Genomic DNA, 18,689 nt, shown 5'->3' with positions numbered 1-18,689 from the left:
TTCATCCTGATAAATATGTCAAGCTTGAAGATCCAAGGCTGAAGAGAAAAAGGAAGAGGTTTGTGTTTTGCTCGACCTCAGAGAGAGAGAGAGAGAGAGAGAGAAGAGTTCTCATAGGATACCCCCAAAGTTGGCTCATGCTGCATACTTGTGCAAGCATCATTTACAGTAAACTCGGATCACAGCCAAGCAAAGTAGAAGAGGTGGGAGACAAAGTTGATGGCCATAAGCTTCCGATCCAGCTAACCAAGTTGAGTTGACTTAACCCACAAATGGGCTATTATTCTGCACATATTTTTGGTACGGCCCTTCACGTCTCGACTGACGACACCTAAAGTTCCTCCGACACGAAATGGACGACAATAGGAGGAGGCGGCCAAGGGGGTCAAAGTGGTCGGCGGTGTAACGTCAAAATCTTTGGTCTCCCCCCATATGAGACTTTCACTCCAACTTTTAGGCTCGTACGTTTTTCTATGATGCTTGCAATCACAACCTAAGAGAAGAAGAGACCGAGAAAAAGTTTCTAACAATCACCAACAAAAATACAAAAGAAAGAGTTCCACCGATCTAATATAATCTCTTGCAACGATGAAGATTTGGAATTCTTTCTTCCTCATCGCCTGATTCTGATTCTTCTGCCGTGCCTGATATCATACATACTAACAGCCATTTTCACTAAGACAGTAGGTTTCCTCCGGAGTTCCGTGAACACATCTCAAGTCTCTCATGCCCAAAAACACACAACACTGAATAAAATGAATCAACTGTGTCGGCAAGCCAGTCCAGTTCCATTGAGGAGGATACTGTCCGATGTTTATTAAACGAAGAAAGATCTGCACAACCCTTGAATCCATCAAATAGTTGCTCAGTTCTGACAGAAGCAAGCCTCCATCTGCGTGATTTCTTGAGTTTAATTCCCTCATCCTCAAATTAATGCATCCATTAAGACAGTTTCCTATATTTGCAGTCGGTTCCCAAGAAGCCAGGGATGAAGACCCAGGAGGGCCCTCCCATCAAATCCAAAGCTCCTTCCAAGAAGATTCTCCCCCAGTGAGATTCTTCAGTCGCACGACTCAGTAGCAGAGGAAAGAAAGAAGCGGAAAAGGAAGCACGTCTTCTTCCATCAAAGCAAAAGCAAAAAACTGATGATGGATACACCAAAAGTTGCTTTTCCGTGACATGCACACACAGATACATAAATGTATATATCTTAAGAAAGCAGAATGTCCCCAACTCCATGTCACAAGGAACTGTACAAGATGAAGGTCTTTATTAGAAAGAGGAAATCCTATTCAGAGGGCACCAAAGAAGGACCGTCGTCACCGTTCATCCTCTAGCTGTTGTAGTACAGAGGTATCCCCAAGCACGATCTCTTGGCCTGAATGCTTTCCAGACTGATGGTGTTATGCCGCAAATGAAATAGCTCAATGTGGCAGTGGCAGCTTTGTGAGGCAGCAGAAAGACACAAAAGCCCCTTCTTCTAGCCCACTTGCCCCCGCCGTCAGGGCCCGCTCTTCCTTGGAGAAACCAACTCCCCTTTTTAGGCCGCCTCCTGGTCTCTGAGTCCATGGATGGGCTGTAGAGAGGGTTGCAACTGTGAAGATGGACTCGAGCTCTCTCAAGGCCTCTGCGACCTCGAGTAGCTCCAGTGATCCTCCCCATGGGCTCAAGTTTGGGCGAAAGATCTACTTTGATGGTGGCAGCGGCGGGAGTGGGAGCTCCTCCGAGACACCGTCGGCTCCGGCGACGGAGGCGGCCACGCCACCGCCTCCGACGAAGAAGGGGAAGGGGGTGGCGCAGGGAGGTCAGCACCAACCACCTAGGTGCCAGGTGGAGGGGTGTAATGTCGATCTGACGGGGGCTAAGGCATACTACTGTAGGCACAAAGTTTGTGGGATGCACTCCAAGGCACCTAAGGTTATGGTTGCAGGATTGGAGCAGAGGTTCTGTCAGCAGTGTAGCAGGTAAAGTTTGCTTCTTAGTTTGTTCTTTGAGTTCTCGTAGGCCTTCTCTTTCCCTAAAGCCAATATTATTATTCTTCTCTTTCTTTTGGTACGCCCCCTTCCGAATCTGGTTTTGAGTATAGAAATTTGTGAAATAGATGTTGTTGTTGTTGTTCTTGATTTGTGAGCTAAACCATGCTGCCTGTGAATGCTAATAAAGAGTCCTGTTTTATGGTCTTCTTGTGTAGGAATGGGATTTACTAATCTATTTTATTTATCTATAGGCTTTGTTTAAGGTAATATTATGCCTTGTGTAAAAAGCAAAAAACAAAAAAAACAAAAATGATCATAGTGAGGAACATGCTGTTGTTTGTAAAAGAGGTCATCCCCATTTGATAATATCGTTTATTAGATAGTGAATAAGTGATTTTGTTGGGTTGAATGCTGGACGAACTTTGCGAGCGCGTTTAATATCATTTATACAGGTTGGTCTTTTGTAATTTTCTTCATCTTTTGATATTTGTTTGATGTGTACAACTACTGGGTTTATATCCTTTGCGATATCTTTGGATCTGAGAGTTCCATGTTTCGTAATTATGACCGCCATCTTCTTCGGAAAATTAAGCTTCAGAAATATTCTCTCGATATTTATTATTTTGGGAAACAACCTCTATATTTGTCTCTGCAAAATATCATGACTCAGTATTTGTTTGCTGATTTCATCAACATCTGTTGCTCTGTGCTTGAGTTGTTAGTTTAGAAACTCAAAATGTAGCTTGAAATCCATTTCATTTCTTGCTGTTACGGACATGATCCATAATACTCCATAGAAGAATATTATGAGTTCTTTGTGTGTCAATTAAAGAACTGTACTTGTTGTGAGAGTTCCGTAGTCAGCTGTTGATTTAAAGGAAAAGTTAGTATGATAGGTGTTTCCAGAATGGACAATTCTTAGTGTGATTATCTTTTTAGCCCGATTTAATGATTTTATTAATAGTTCGGGTCAGTGATTTAAAAAGCGCTGGGCATCAAAAGACGCCAAGGTCCAAAAACGCCCAAGGTACTAAGCGCTCGCCCGAATGAAACCAGGCGCTAAAATATAAAAATATATAATATAATTAATAAATATAATTATTTAAATAAAAAATATTATTAAATTAAAAAAATCTAAGGTACAAAATCACAATGTCACATTAAAAAAAAGTCTCAAAATTCAAAACAATAAAATTTTATATCAAAGTCATTCATCATAATCAATATTATCGTTATTTTCACATAAATCATCTTCATTGAATTCGTCCTCTTCCTCTTGTCCTTTCTCTTCATCAAAATATATTTAATTCTCTATGTCTTCAACAATTGCACGAGTCGAGCTTGATGCTTTTGCACTCATTTTTCTCTTTGTCATTTATTTTGTATATATTTGTAATTCTCCGGTACCTGAAGCTCTTGTCACATCTCCCCATATCAATTTATCATCTTCAAATGCAAGCTTGTCTTCGGCATCTTGCAAGTTGGCACCCATTTCTCCCACCAACCACTCATTTGAATCATCAATATCTTGTAATGAGATTGGATCAATTCTATTTCGCAAATCATGACGACCCTTCAAAGCTTGATTATACTTTATGTAAACAAGATCGTGTAATCGTTGATGTTCCAACCGATTTCTTCTCTTTGAACGAATCTATCATGTCATATAATTTAAAAATATATTAATACATCTATCTAAATTAATTAATTAATTAAAACAAAAATATTTAGTAATCCTTACATGCTCAAAGATACTCCAGTTTCAGTCATAACCCAAAGCACTACAAGTCAAACTAAGTACTTTGATAGCAAATTGTTGTAAGTTCGGGGTGGAATTTTTAAATAGACTCCACCATTCAGTTGCAAAATTTATGTTATTATTAGCAATAACATAGTAACATACTATATATGAAATTAATTATATCAAATTATTAATTCCTGGAGACATAGTTGTCCTGGATCGAACTACCGTTGGAATTCCAAAAAGACCTCCGGCATTTTTATATAGAGATAATTCACGAATAATCTTATCTTGTGTAATGTCCCATTAGTCCCACATCGGAAGTGGGCAATGTGTATGATTAGCTTATAAGGGCCTGATCAGTGTACTACGTTAACTCTCGCTTAAATATTTTGGTCCGTGGTTGAAGGACCAAAATGGAGTTATTGGCCAGTTGGCTCATCAGACTCGGGTCGTGATATCTTACACCTTAATGTTTGGAACTACTCTTATAACGCATTGATATAACCCATCCAAAACTTCTGCATCAAACCCAATAGATTTAATCTTATAAATGAATTCAGGGTTCAAATAATAATACTGTATGTAAGGGACGATGAAGTTGATAATTCCATTTTTGTCAATGATTGTAAAAATTTTCTCATATTTTTCTTCATTTTCATTAAAAGACCTTTTAATCGTCTCCTTTGCTCTATCCGTAGCCTCATAAATATATCTTATTGTAGGCTTATTTTCATTATCCACCAATCGAATGACTCGAACAAGAGGGTCATTACCTTTAATGTATAAACTACATGATTTCAAAAGGATGACATTAAGACGATATCAGTTGTCCTCTTGCCTCTTGCTTCTTTTGTCCATTTGTTTGTCACCCATTTCTCAAAGGTAAACATGTTTCTCAGATTATGTTTTTGACGATGCACGCTCTATAATGTTAGGAATGAAGTAGCGAATCAGGTGATACCATATCTCACTAATTCTTTATTGCCTGTGAATTCTCTCATCATATTCAAAACCCCAATATAATTATAAAGAAACCCAACAATAAAAATTGCCCTTTCTAAAGTTGTTTTGATGTTTAAGATCTTTCCAATATCCTCTAACATTAAATCAATACAATGTGCTACACATGGAATCCAATATAAGTGTTGTCTTTTTGTTTCAAGTAATTTACTTGAGAGAAAGGATAGATAAGACTTAAAAGTTTAACATATTTCATTGAAGATAAAGTAATTAAAAATTCAAAAATTCAAAAGATGAATATTATCAGCTAATACATAATTGCTTCCATTGTTGGTTATGACTTGAATGACATTTTGTTCTTCAATTTCTTTCATGAACTTGTCAAGTAAATTATATATCTTGTCTCCAGATTTTACAAAAGATGAAGCATCTATTGACTTTACAAACATAGTCCCTAAAGAATAATTAACCATAAAATTAATTATACTCCTGCTTCTTCTGTCAGTCCAAGCATATGACATATTAGAGCAACCATGTGTTGCCCATGATTTTTTATTACCTTTTAATAAGTTATTTGTATAATTCAACTCTTTTTGCAACAATAGAACTCACAACTCAGAATAACTTGGAGGTTTTAATCCCATACTATATCTTCCAATAGCTTTAATTATTTCATTAAAACTATCTAAATGAGTTGTACTAAGGGGAAGACCAGCCCGACAGAAGAAGCAAGCAATGTGCTGAATTGTTCTTCCTCTTATTTCTTTATCACAAGCATCACTTATATTTGTTTGCCAAAATTTGGAGTCTTCTACTTGCCTTTGTTGCTTCTATGATCCTTGAAAGATTTATAGATCCATCGGTCATTTTTTACCCTTCTTAGTACTCATAATTTCTTTTCTTTTTTTATCGTATACTTTTTTCCCACTTGGGTTAATACTGATAGAATAATCTTCTTCTTCATCCCTGATATGTTCAATATTATCTTCTGGTAAATTCCCGTAAGATTCATTCTTTTGTGTCTTTTTTCATTCATATAACTTAAACTCTTCTTTTACGTGACACTTTTTGCAAGCTGTTGCATTTTTTAAATTTCTCATTAGATGTTGTTTTGTACAAAAAATATTACCTCTAGTAGTCTTATCGCAGAATATGCAAGTCACTACATTAGGATCTTTCGGATCCTTTAGATAATTATACTTTCATGTATGATCTTTTTTTGATGTCATTGGAGAATCTATTGAGTTACTCTGTACACTTGTCATTTATCCTGAAACCTAGCAATAATTTCAAATAAATAAAAATTAATAGTATTAAAATCAAAATAATATATTATTAATATAATAAATAAAAATATTGTTACTAGTGTACAGTTAGCTGTATACTGTTAATATACTGTTAACAGTATACTATCGAAGTGAGAAGAGTGTGAGTAAGAGGAAGACCAAAGCTACTGACTGAGAGCAGTAGTAGTTGCTAGTCATAAGTGCCCAACAAGCCAATCACGTGAGTGATGGCACGTGTGACTTGATACAGAATCTTTTTGCTTATTATATTTTGGCGTATATCACTTTATAACTATTGCATAAATGCATATATATTGTGATGTCCTTGGATTTGTGCAATGGGAATCGGATCGTGATGAGATCACGATAATGAGATCGATTCACCTTTAAACACATATCCTAAATAATCCCGGTCATAGGTTACTCGAGAGGGACATCGTGATAACCGGATAGACTGGTGTGCTGTATACCCGTCCATATGATGGATGCAGCTGGTCTCATAGCTGCTCGTGTAGGGACACTAGGGATACAGTACAGGTGCTCATTGGAGAATGAGTTCACTGATTGATCCGCTTACGGAATGCTGGATGGTTGATGATGCCTTATTGTCAGACAACGATTCCGTAGTCCTAGTGGTGTATCTGGTTCTTAGACTTGAGACACCAAGGATGTCCTGTATGAGTGCTCCACTCTTTGATACCAGACTTATAGGTTTGGCTGTTCCCAGATCTAGTATAGCTGGTCATTGGGAGTGGTAGTCGACCTTACGAGGGCTATTGAGTGTCGATAGAGGATCATCCACTCTCGGTATCATGAGAGGAATATCCCATGTGTTCTTGCTCAGACAAATCCCTGGCCAGGGTCATTCGGGTTGAGAGAGAAAGAGTTCTCCGGGAGAATCCGATTAGAGCGAGACTCGAGTAGAAACCGTATGGGTCTGACAGCACCATGCTCGATATACGGTCTCTGGGATATTAGATGGATGAGGGACTATAGGTACATGGTAACTGAGGACAGACAGGTCCAATGGATTGGATTCCCCTGTATCGTCTGGGGACTACGGCGTAGTGGCCTAGTACTTCCGTAGTCGATGAGTCGAGTGAATTATTACAGAGATAATAATTCACTTAGTTAGAAGGAGTTCTGACAGGTATGACTCACGGCCAGCTCGATATTGGGCCTAGAGGGTCACACACATATGGTAGGCATTGCGATGAGTAGAGGTTCGGATATGAGATATCCGACGGAGCCCTTGTCTTATTGGATGCAGATCCAATACCCACTAGGGAAAGGACCCATTAGGGTTTTGACACGGGATCTCTATAAATAGGAGGGATTCACAGCCTCATAGGCTAGAGTCTTTGCTTGCCCTTCCTATTCTCCTCTCCCTCTCCACCTCAGAGTAGGCCTGGAGTTTTGAGGAGCGTCGTCGCAACCCTGCTGTGTGGATCACCGCTAGAGAGGAGGACGCTTGACCTCCTTTACCCTCTCCTAAGGATCTGCAAGGAAACAGGGATATACGATCTCCCTAGGTAACACAATCTCTATACGCAGTTTTTGTGTTTTTGCGGATTTTGCGCACCAATCTTCGCACGACGATGAACATCTTTTTGGGAATCGGGGATTTTTGTTTTCTTGTTCTTCCGCTGCGCATATGATGTCGCCCCCCCCCTATGATTTCCCAACAGTGGTATCAGAGCCAGGTTGTTCGTGCGAATGATTGGTTTTTGAACTGCGTGTGTTGTGTTTAGGAAGAATATTGACGTCAAAATCGTTGACGCAAAAGCAAGGAAGGGCAGCAACAGTTGCTGCCCTCGATCTGCATGCCTGCAGCCAGCCGCAGCCGCAGCCAGGCAGCACAGCGCCGGCGCATGCGTAAGCGCTGTGCCTGCAGCAACCGGCCGGCGGTCTGCTTGCAGCAGGCTTGCGGCCGGCGGGGCTGGGAGCCCGCTCGGTAGAAGCGCCTGCGGCCACTGAGCCCGCGGGCAGAGGCGCCGCGGGGCAGCAGCGCGGGCTGAGGCACCGCAGGGCAGCGGCGCCTGTGGCCGCTGCTCCCACGGGCAAAAACCCCGCAGGGGCGGCCGCCAGCGAGACAGCACCACCTGCGGGCGCTGACTCGCGGGCAGAACCGCCCGCGAAGGCGGCGGCGCCCGCGGGGGCGCCCACCTGCAGCGGCAGCGACCCCAGCGGGCGTGCCACCTGCAGGCGAGGGCAGTGCCCTCGCCCTCGCCGCACAGGCCGCCGCCAGCAGGGTGGCGGCGGCGGCGGCGCAGTAGCGAAAAGGGGAAAGGGTATTAGGGTTTTCTACGCAAAAGACAGTTTTGCCCCTCGGAATTTGAGAAATTCCAGTTTCTGTCTTTTGTCCAAATTACGAAAATACCCTTAGGAATTGAGAAATTCCCTATATATCCCTGATTTCAGAAAATATTAATTAATTAAAAGGTTTAGTTGATTATTATTTTTATTATTATCTAGTAGTCCTACATGATGATGATTATTTATACATGTGATGTATGATGAGTGGACGGATGATCATGGACCGTGTGATGTGTGTACTTGTGATTATTATTATTGAGGTCTGCGAACCTCCATTATATTTTTCGTTTATTGTCGGGCCTGCGTGCCTATGATTAAGTTGTAATCACATGAGGAGGCGCAGCGGGAGCGTGGAAGCCATAGTGGGACCCACGAGACGGACGATCGTGATGTATGGAGATGCATCAAGATGTCGACGGAACCAACGAGGACGAGATGGACGATCACAAGGCATGGAGATGCACCGTTGTACACATAGATCTTGATGTGAGTGATTAGGCCTACTGGCTCGGGCCTAATCATATTAGGTTGTGGTCCATGATCATCTGGTGTGATTGCTTATACACATACTAGATATGTATATATATTTGCATGCGATGTAGATATATATTAAATATGTATATGTGTGACATGTCATATTAGGAGACCAAATCATAGAAACATCTCTCGATAATATTAAGTCGGTAAACGTGAGGCAATTAGATTGACCCACGTGGCCTTCCATCGTTATGAGTAGGAACCGAATCCCGGTGTAGGTTGAGTTGGTCGAGTCCCTCGAGACTCACCTATATCGCGATTCGCTATCTTGCTTACGACATAAAGATGTCACCGGTGACCTGAGGGCATGATATGCTTGGTCGAGTCTCTCGAGGGTATATCATCAAATCAGACTCATCTTGTAACGAAGGTGTTGACTTAACCGAGCATCATGGTTGGTCGAGTCCCTCGAGGCCATGGTGATTCGGAGGCCGAACAGGACGGGAATCACAAGGAGTTGTGATCGGCAAGAGTTGTCTACCTTTTAGGCTTAGTGTGATTGGTCGAGTCCCTCGAGGTTACACTAAGACGCTGATTGGATCCTGATCCCCACTAGAAGTCTGCCGGAGACTTCCGTTTCACGTGCTGAGGGTGTCGCGTGACTCGTTAGTAAAATAGTGGGAGCATATTAAGATAGAAGTCCATATCTTGATAGTTTATTTCTTGCAAAATTTGCATGTTATTCATTTTTGCTACATCTTTATTTTCAGAAAATGTCGCTTTCAAATCCCTTACGTGGCATACTTGATGTCAACCGCCTCACTGGTCCAAATTATACGGATTGGCTCCGTAACTTGAGAATTGTTCTCACAGCGGAGAAAATCGTGTACGTCCTTGATACAGTGATGCCTACGCCCGAAGAAGGGGCAAGCGAGGATGAGATCGCTCGCTACGTGAAGTACATTGATGACTCCACTCTTGCTCAGTGCTATATGTTGGGCTCTATGACTCCAGAGTTACAGAGACAACATGAAAAGATGGATGCCAGATCCATTCTCCTACATGTCCGCAAATTGTTTGAGGAACAGGGAAGGACTCAACGATATGAGATATCCAAGAGCCTTTTCCGCGCTAGGATGACTGAGGGGACACCGGTTCAGAACCATGTCCTAAAGATGATTGAGTGGATAGAGAAACTCACAGGTCTAGGAATGGTCCTAGAGGATAACTTGTGTGTGGACATTGTGCTTCAGTCCCTACCAGATTCCTTTTCACAGTTCATAATGAATTTTAATATGAACAAGCTTGAAGTGACTCTCCCAGAGCTCCTCAATATGTTGAGGGAGGCAGAGAGTACTATTAAGAAAGAGAAGCCAGTTCTCTACACTGGTGAGACCAGAAAGAAAAGGAAAGCAGAAAGGTCCCTTAAGAAGGGAAAGGGCAAGGGCAAACAAGGTAAAGCAAAGGTTGCTAAGAAAGACCCAACAAAGGACAAAGGCCAGTGCTTCCACTGTGGTAAAGATGGGCACTGGAAGAGGAACTACAAAGAGTACCTTGTAGAAAAGGCGAAATAGAAGCTTGGAGAAGCTTCAGGTATATTCATGATCAATCTCCAATTGGCAGATTTTTGTGATAATGCATTGGTATTGGATACCAATATTGCTTATCACATCTACAATTTATTGTAAATTCTAGCAAAGCCGAGGGGAGATTGACGAGAGGAATATTGCATAAAGGTTTGTTTATGCAAGACACTATGTGTATACCTGTGGCATTGTAGGCTAGGTCACATACATGAAAGAAGGATTCAAAAGTTGCTAAATGATGGATATCTAGATCCATTCGACTATGTGTCATATGCAACTTGTGAGCCTTGCATTCGTGGAAAACTGACCAACTCTCCATTTAGTGGAACTGGAGAGAGAGCCACTGAGTTGTTGGAACTCATACATAGTGATGTATGTGGACCCATGTCAACTCATGCCATTGGAGGTTACTCCTACTTCATTACATTTACTGATGATTTCTCAAGGTATGGATATGTGTACTTAATGAAGTACAAGTCCGAGGCCTTTGAGAAATTCAGAGAGTATAAGAATGAGGTGGAGAACCAGACTGGAAAGAGTATCAAAACTCTTCGATCAGATTGAGGAGGTGAGTACTTAAGTACAGAGTTTACTCACTTCCTCAAGGACCATGGGATATTATCCCAATGGACACCTCCTTATACACCTCAGCTCAATGGTGTCTCTGAAAGGAGAAATCGTACATTATTAGATATGGTACGGTCCATGATGAGTTTCGCTGACCTACCCATCTCATTCTAGGGATATGCCCTAGAAACCGCAGCTTACCTTCTGAACAGAGTTCCAACTAAGTCGGTGGTGTCTACACCATATGAGATATGGAAAGGGAAGAAGCCTGATCTTAAAGTAGTTAAGATTTGGGGCTGCTCTGCCCATGTTAAAAGACACAACCCCGATAAGTTAGAATCAAGGACAGGGCGATGTAAATTTGTGGGATACCCCAAGGAAACTTGTGGGTATTACTTCTATCATCTCGAGGACCAAAAGGTCTTTGTAGCTAAGAGAGCAGTGTTCCTTGAGAAGGAACACATTCTTGACGGAGACAGTGGGAGAATGATAGAATTGAGCGAGGTTGGAGAACCAAGCTCAAGCACCACTCTACAGCCCGAGTCTGTTCAGGTATCTAATACACAAGTTTCAACTTTACGCAGGTCTGATAGAGTATCCCATCCTCCTGAGAGATATGTGGGACATATTAGAGCAGAGGATGTAGAGGATATTGATCCTCAGACCTACGAGGAGGCTATTATGAGTATAGACTCCGGGAAGTGGAAAGAAGCCATGAATTCTGAGATGGATTCTATGTACTCCAATAAGGTTTGGAACCTAGTTGATGCACCCGAAGGTATTGTACCCATCGGTTGCAAGTGGATCTTTAAGAAAAAGATCGGAGTAGATGGAAAGGTAGAGACCTATAAAGCAAGGCTAGTGGCTAAGGGGTATCGTCAAAGGCAAGGTGTTGACTACGACGAAACTTTCTCACCCGTAGCAATGCTAAAATCCATCAGAATTCTATTGGCTATTGCAGCACACTATGATTATGAGATCTGGCAGATGGATGTGAAAACTGCATTCCTCAACGGGAACCTGGAGGAGGAGGTGTATATGATGCAACCTGAGGGATTCGTGTCCAAGAACTGCCCAGATAAGGTGTGTAGGTTGCTTAGATCCATTTATGGACTAAAGCAAGCTTCCCGAAGTTGGAACATAAGATTTGATGAGGCAATCAGATCTTATGACTTCGTTAAGAACGAAGATGAGCCTTGTGTATACAGAAAGGTAAGTGGGAGCGCTATTAGCTTTTTGGTGTTATATGTGGATGACATCCTCATCATTGGGAATGACATAGGAATGCTATCCACAATAAAGGCTTGGTTATCTAGACACTTCTCCATGAAGGACTTAGGAGAAGCATCTTATATCTTGGGGATTAGAATCTATAGAGATAGATCCAAAAGGATGCTTGGCTTGTCCCAGTCCAGGTACATAGAAACTATTGTCAAAAGGTTTGGCATGGAAAATTCCAAAAGAGGTCTCATACCGATGAGACATGGGATATCGCTTTCTACGAGTATGTCCCCAAAGACTCCAGAAGAAAGGGCGAACATGGATATGATACCTTATGCCTCAGCAATAGGGTCTATCATGTATGCCATGCTATGTACTAGGCCTGATATAGCGCATGCTCTGAGTGTCACGAGCAGGTATCAGGCGGATCCAGGCTTGGAGCACTAGAAAGCAGTAAAGTGTATCCTTAAGTACTTGAGAAGGACTAAGGATCTTTTACTAGTATATGGAGGTAATAGCCTTAAGGTTGAAGGCTACACTGACTCAAGTTTTCAGTCTGATGTCGATGATAGCAAGTCGAATTCAGGGTATGTGTACACCTTGAATGGAGGAGCAGTGTGCTGGAAGAGTTCCAAGCAAGATACCACTGCTGACTCGACCACAGAGGCGGAGTACATTGCTGCATCAGATGCAGCAAAGGAGGGAGTCTGGTTGAAGAAGTTCATCACAGATTTGGGAGTCGTGCCGGATAGTGAGGAGCCGATTTCCCTATATTGCGACAACAACGGGGCAATTGCTCAAGCGAAGGAACCTAGGTCTCATCAGAAATCTAAGCATGTTCTGAGGAGGTTCCACCTTATCAGAGAGATCGTGACCCGAGGAGATGTAGCAGTGGAAAGAGTTCCATCCGAAGATAACATTGCAGATCCACTAACAAAGCCATTGTCTCAGATTGTCTTTGAGCGTCACAGGGGTCTGATGGGGATCAGACACATAGGTGATTGGCTTTAGGTCAAGTGGGAGATTGCTAGTCATAAGTGCCCAGCAAGCCAATCACGTGAGTGATGGCACGTGTGACTTGATACAGAATCTTTTTGCTTATTATATTTTGGCGTATATCACTTTATAACTATTGCATAAATGCATATATATTGTGATGTCCTTGGATTTGTGCAATGGGAATCGGATCGTGATGAGATCACGATAATGAGATCGATTCACCTTTAAACACATATCCTAAATAATCCCGGTCATAGGTTACTCGAGAGGGACATCGTGATAACCGGATAGACTGGTGTGCTGTATACCCGTCCATATGATGGATGCAGCTGGTCTCATAGCTGCTCGTGTAGGGACACTAGGGATACAGTACAGGTGCTCATTGGAGAATGAGTTCACTGATTGATCCGCTTACGGAATGCTGGATGGTTGATGATGCCTTATTGTCAGACAACGATTCCGTAGTCCTAGTGGTGTATCTGGTTCTTAGACTTGAGACACCAAGGATGTCCTGTATGAGTGCTCCACTCTTTGATACCAGACTTATAGGTTTGGCTGTTCCCAGATCTAGTATAGCTGGTCATTGGGAGTGGTAGTCGACCTTACGAGGGCTATTGAGTGTCGATAGAGGATCATCCACTCTCGGTATCATGAGAGGAATATCCCATGTGTTCTTGCTCAGACAAATCCCTGGCCAGGGTCATTCGGGTTGAGAGAGAAAGAGTTCTCCGGGAGAATCCGATTAGAGCGAGACTCGAGTAGAAACCGTATGGGTCTGACAGCACCATGCTCGATATACGGTCTCTGGGATATTAGATGGATGAGGGACTATAGGTACATGGTAACTGAGGACAGACAGGTCCAATGGATTGGATTCCCCTGTATCGTCTGGGGACTACGGCGTAGTGGCCTAGTACTTCCGTAGTCGATGAGTCGAGTGAATTATTACAGAGATAATAATTCACTTAGTTAGAAGGAGTTCTGACAGGTATGACTCACGGCCAGCTCGATATTGGGCCTAGAGGGTCACACACATATGGTAGGCATTGCGATGAGTAGAGGTTCGGATATGAGATATCCGACGGAGCCCTTGTCTTATTGGATGCAGATCCAATACCCACTAGGGAAAGGACCCATTAGGGTTTTGACACGGGATCTCTATAAATAGGAGGGATTCACAGCCTCATAGGCTAGAGTCTTTGCTTGCCCTTCCTATTCTCCTCTCCCTCTCCACCTCAGAGTAGGCCTGGAGTTTTGAGGAGCGTCGTCGCAACCCTGCTGTGTGGATCACCGCTAGAGAGGAGGACGCTTGACCTCCTTTACCCTCTCCTAAGGATCTGCAAGGAAACAGGGATATACGATCTCCCTAGGTAACACAATCTCTATACGCAGTTTTTGTGTTTTTGCGGATTTTGCGCACCAATCTTCGCACGACGATGAACATCTTTTTGGGAATCGAGGATTTTTGTTTTCTTGTTCTTCCGCTGCGCATATGATGTCGCCCCCCCCCTATGATTTCCCAACAGTAGTGGTAGCGACAACGGTAGTAACGAGCAATGGCAACGGGAGCAGGAGCGGTGAGCGACGACAGTAGCAGCGGTAGCGGTAATAGCAAGCAGCGGGAGCGGTGAGCAACGACAATGGCAACGACAGTGGTAGCAGCAAGCAGCAGTAGCGGGAGCGGCGAGCGACAATAATGGCAACGACAACAGGAGTGGCGAGCAGCGATAGTGGTAGTGGCAGCGGTAGCAGCGAGCAACAACAGCGGGAGTGGGGAGCGGCGACAGTGGCAGTGGCAGCGGCAGCGATAGCAACGAGCAGTGGTAGCGGGAGTGGGAGCGATGAGCAGGGTTCGATTGAACCAACTAAAGTACCGGAGACCAAACCAAACCTAAAACGCTGGTTCAGCCGCCTGGTTTAACACAAGCGCTGGCCCGAAGCGCCCGGCACTTGGGCTCGGGCGAGCACCCAAGCGGCACCTCTTTGAAGCACGTCGCCTGGAAATGAAGCGAGGCGGGGCCCAGGCGCTTGGGCCCCGTCTCACCTCGCCCGAGCGCCTATTGAAATCGCTGGTTTGGGTTAAATCTAACTGCTGAAAGCAAGCACATACGGTCGGACCACCCCCCCTACGCTTTACACTTTGATTTGTAGAGTTTTGAAAACAAATTCACCTGCTTTTTTTTTCTTTTTTGTAATTTTTGTGTCTACTACTAAGAAGTTCTATCAAGAAATATTTAGTATTCCATGGGTCTCCAAGGAGACGTCTGAGTGGTTAAGGTCAGTTTCGCAGTTACGAGATCAGAATTTCGATTCCTGCTGTAAGCATATTGTATGATTGTTATGTAATGAATGGAATGAGTTAGTGTTTAAAATACTATTGACAACGTTTCTCAATGTGATTCAAAGACCATAATATGTTCAATGATTTCTACAAGAAAACTAATGGTAAATATTATCCAAATGATGTTTATGAAGTCTTGTATCCACTAACTTATTCCTAATTGCATTTGGTATTTATGAGGAGTCCATTATCTTCTCCTCATACAAATGAATTTGCACAAATACATTTGAAACCCTAATTGAACATGACTTGGAAACTTTGACAGTAACCTATTTACAATTCTTGTTTGTGTATGATTGACAAGGATTTTGTATTACAGATGGCTCTAATCCAATCAGACAAGACGGTTTGGAATGGCATATTGTGATAAGAAATTCCATCTCAATTCAGTTCTGGTCAGGATTGTGCATTTCCAATTTTTTTGGCTGAAATTGATTGGTGGAATATGATTTATAGACCGAAATGGATTGGCATGATGGATCAAATTGACCAAAACATGATTTCTATAATTTTTCATGACTTTTACAAGTGAAATGGCAGACATGAACTTAAGGAGATTGGAACTATTGTTGCTATTTTACTAAAACAGCCAAAATTATCGAAGTTGCTGATATTGACGAGAACAATAATTTCCCTGCAATAATAATGTCCACTAAGTAGAAATTTGTACAAATGTTGTCAGTTTTAGTGCATGAGGTACGTACATTATAGGAATGATCAGTTTGTTGATTCTTTACCATGAGCCTGTCATCACATTAATGTCATGACTGTCTCAGGTGCTTTCTGAGTTTCAATTTCTGTGACAAGGTTGCATTCAATAGGCAGATAGGATTGATTACACATCCTACTTTGGGAACCGAGAAGACACTTTTGTGTTATTAACGGGCATTATCTCATTGATCAAATTCATATCAAGTGTGCTTCTAACTATCAGTGACAATGAGAGAGAGAATCTTCTTCATTATTTATCATATAATAAATGAAGTACATCTTCCTTTCTGATTAATTACATTTGAGAGGTCTGACATGAGGTTGAAAGCAAGTAGTGGAATTCTCACAGAAGCCCCATGAAGCATTTTGATGTGAGTTGTGCTTTATGGCCTACCCATTTTGGTAGAAAGCCTGGAAAACGGTGATGATGCTGATTACGATAGGCAGTATTATGCTCATTCTGGCTCTAAAAACATTGTTTTGGATGGTAAATATTTTTTTCTTATTTTGCAGTTTGTTTTCTGAGAAATTTAACTCTTTAAATAACATTTGCTTTTTCATTACCGTGGCTACTGAATTACAGGTTTCATCAATTACCTGAATTTGACCAAGGAAAGCGCAGTTGTCGCAGACGTTTGGCAGGACATAATGAACGCAGAAGGAAGCCACCTCCTGGGCCGTATGGCCGCTTTGCATCATCCTTCCATGGTCATAAGCAACTCACTGTGGCGGAATTCACATTATTATATACCTGTAGCCTTCTAATATGCTAATAATATGTTTTGTTTCACAGAACAACCTAGTGGATTCAGAAGCTTTCTGATGGACTTCAGTTACCCAAATCTCTCAAGTAGTCGAAGAAATCCAATTGCAACTGCTGGTGACGGGGTGGCCACTAATGAGTGGCACAGGGGCTTGGATGCTTCACCTGGTGCCGTGGCACTGCATGGTACCCATAGGTGCTCTCAAGGACCTGCAGCAGGAACCTTATGCTCTACCATGGAAATTCCAAAAGGTGAATGTCTTGCAGGCGTCTCTGACTCAAGCTGTGCTCTCTCTCTTCTGTCAACACATCCATGGAGTAGCAGCTCTGCCAGGAATGGTGCTCCGGTAATCCCAGCAACCAGCATCTTCGACAGCCCCGGAACGGTCGATTCAGTCATCCCTAGCAATTACGTTACCAGCTTATGGGGGGTCAGAGATCATGGAGGCAGGACTAGCTCACACAAGGTCCTGCGTGAAATGGGATCAGTGGAAGCAACCGCGACAGTTGATGCTCATTTTTCAGGTCAGGCAGAGTTTGCTCTGCAGGAAAATGGACAGTGTCTCGACCACAGTATGGGTAGCGCATATGGCCATTCAGGTCTTCGCATGCATTGGTAACTGTAGACTCTATAATCAATTCATGTCAAAGGAACCTAATCATGAGGATTGGATGGAGCATCACGAACCAAAGCTTTCATAATGCCTAGTTCTAGTTCTAAAGATCTTATGCCTCTCAACTATTATATGAATGCTTATGTTACTAAGAAGCAGCATTAGTATGGTGTGATGTGTGTTTGCTAATATAGCTTTGGCAATGTTGAAGTCACCTAATTGTGCATTTTCATCTTCCAGTCATGGCTACACTTGTCGCCTTTGCCAGTCATCCATTCATGGAAATTAAATATTTTTTTTCTTTTTTGCATAATATGTATCTTCCATTTCAATATTAAAATCTTCCACATATTAGTTTAACTTAACTATATATATATATATATATATAAAGGTATAAATTTATAGGTATATATCTGAATTTTGGACCGAACTAAAAAGACTTGTTATCCGGTTCGCCTGCCCGCTCGGTGGTCGCATCGATCGGAGGTTCAGAATACGAAACGGGTGACCGTTACAGATTGATTGCTCGATCGGAGGTTAAGAACTAAAATGTCACAGAATTCGACAAGTTGATCACAAGACCGAAGGAATGGGATCGTCAATCGTCGTGGGAGTACTTCCATCGTGTCGTGCCTTCAATTCTTCTTCCGAGTTCGTTCCTTCAACTCTTATTCTATCGATCTAATCATGGTAAAAGCCGCCTTCTCCCCCTCGAACTTTAGTTCAGATCGATCCGATAGAAAAAAGGTTTGCAGACCAAGGATCATCTCCCTTTTTCTTCCGATTCCTCGCCTTCAGGATAGAACTTCTATAGATTGATTGGGGAATGTGCATTTCTGTCGATTGATCGGAGAAGAAAGTTCCCTTTTCTTTCTTTAATTGTAAACTTGTGCCCGCCTCCTGCTGCGCCAGGATATCAAAATCTCTCTGCTGCGGAGTTGGCGAGGTCTGAGGAATCCAAAGTTTTTGATTCCTTGGAATATCTGTGTAGCGGAAAGCTAGGGTTTTGTCTTGTTCCCTTTCTTTATTTTATTATTTTCTGCAGTCGTATTACGTGAAGGTGTTCTTTCTAACCTCCAAACGTAGTAATCTGAGGGAACATCAATACCCAAGCTTCCCTCTGGTAAC

General features: G+C 42.4%; 1 protein-coding gene across 1 annotated transcript; it reads left to right on the top strand.

Annotated features, from left to right (window-relative positions):
* The first annotated feature begins 548 nt into the window (after positions 1-548).
* LOC103998484 (squamosa promoter-binding-like protein 14) lies at positions 549-17,791 on the top strand. Its single transcript, XM_009419966.3, has 3 exons — positions 549-1,964; positions 16,768-16,892; positions 16,978-17,791. The coding sequence occupies exons 1-3, from the start codon at positions 1,603-1,605 to the stop codon at positions 17,565-17,567; spliced, it is 1,077 nt and encodes a 358-aa protein (XP_009418241.2). The 5' UTR covers positions 549-1,602; the 3' UTR covers positions 17,568-17,791.
* The last annotated feature ends 898 nt before the right edge of the window (positions 17,792-18,689 follow it).

Source organism: Musa acuminata, chromosome BXJ3-9, assembly GCF_036884655.1.
Source record: "Musa acuminata AAA Group cultivar baxijiao chromosome BXJ3-9, Cavendish_Baxijiao_AAA, whole genome shotgun sequence".
Taxonomy (NCBI): Eukaryota; Viridiplantae; Streptophyta; class Magnoliopsida; order Zingiberales; family Musaceae; genus Musa; species Musa acuminata.
The sequence above is the reverse complement of the archived record's forward strand: the minus strand, read 5'-3'. Positions and strand labels throughout refer to the sequence as shown.

Excerpts from the sequence above, each read along its gene's own strand:
- LOC103998484 (XM_009419966.3), top strand. The coding sequence starts at position 1,603 with ATGGACTCGAGCTCTCTCAAGGCCTCTGCGACCTCGAGTAGCTCCAGT. Across the intron at positions 1,965-16,767 it reads TTCTGTCAGCAGTGTAGCAG|GTTTCATCAATTACCTGAAT; the intron begins GTAAAGTTTGCT and ends ACTGAATTACAG. Across the intron at positions 16,893-16,977 it reads CTTTGCATCATCCTTCCATG|AACAACCTAGTGGATTCAGA; the intron begins GTCATAAGCAAC and ends TTTGTTTCACAG.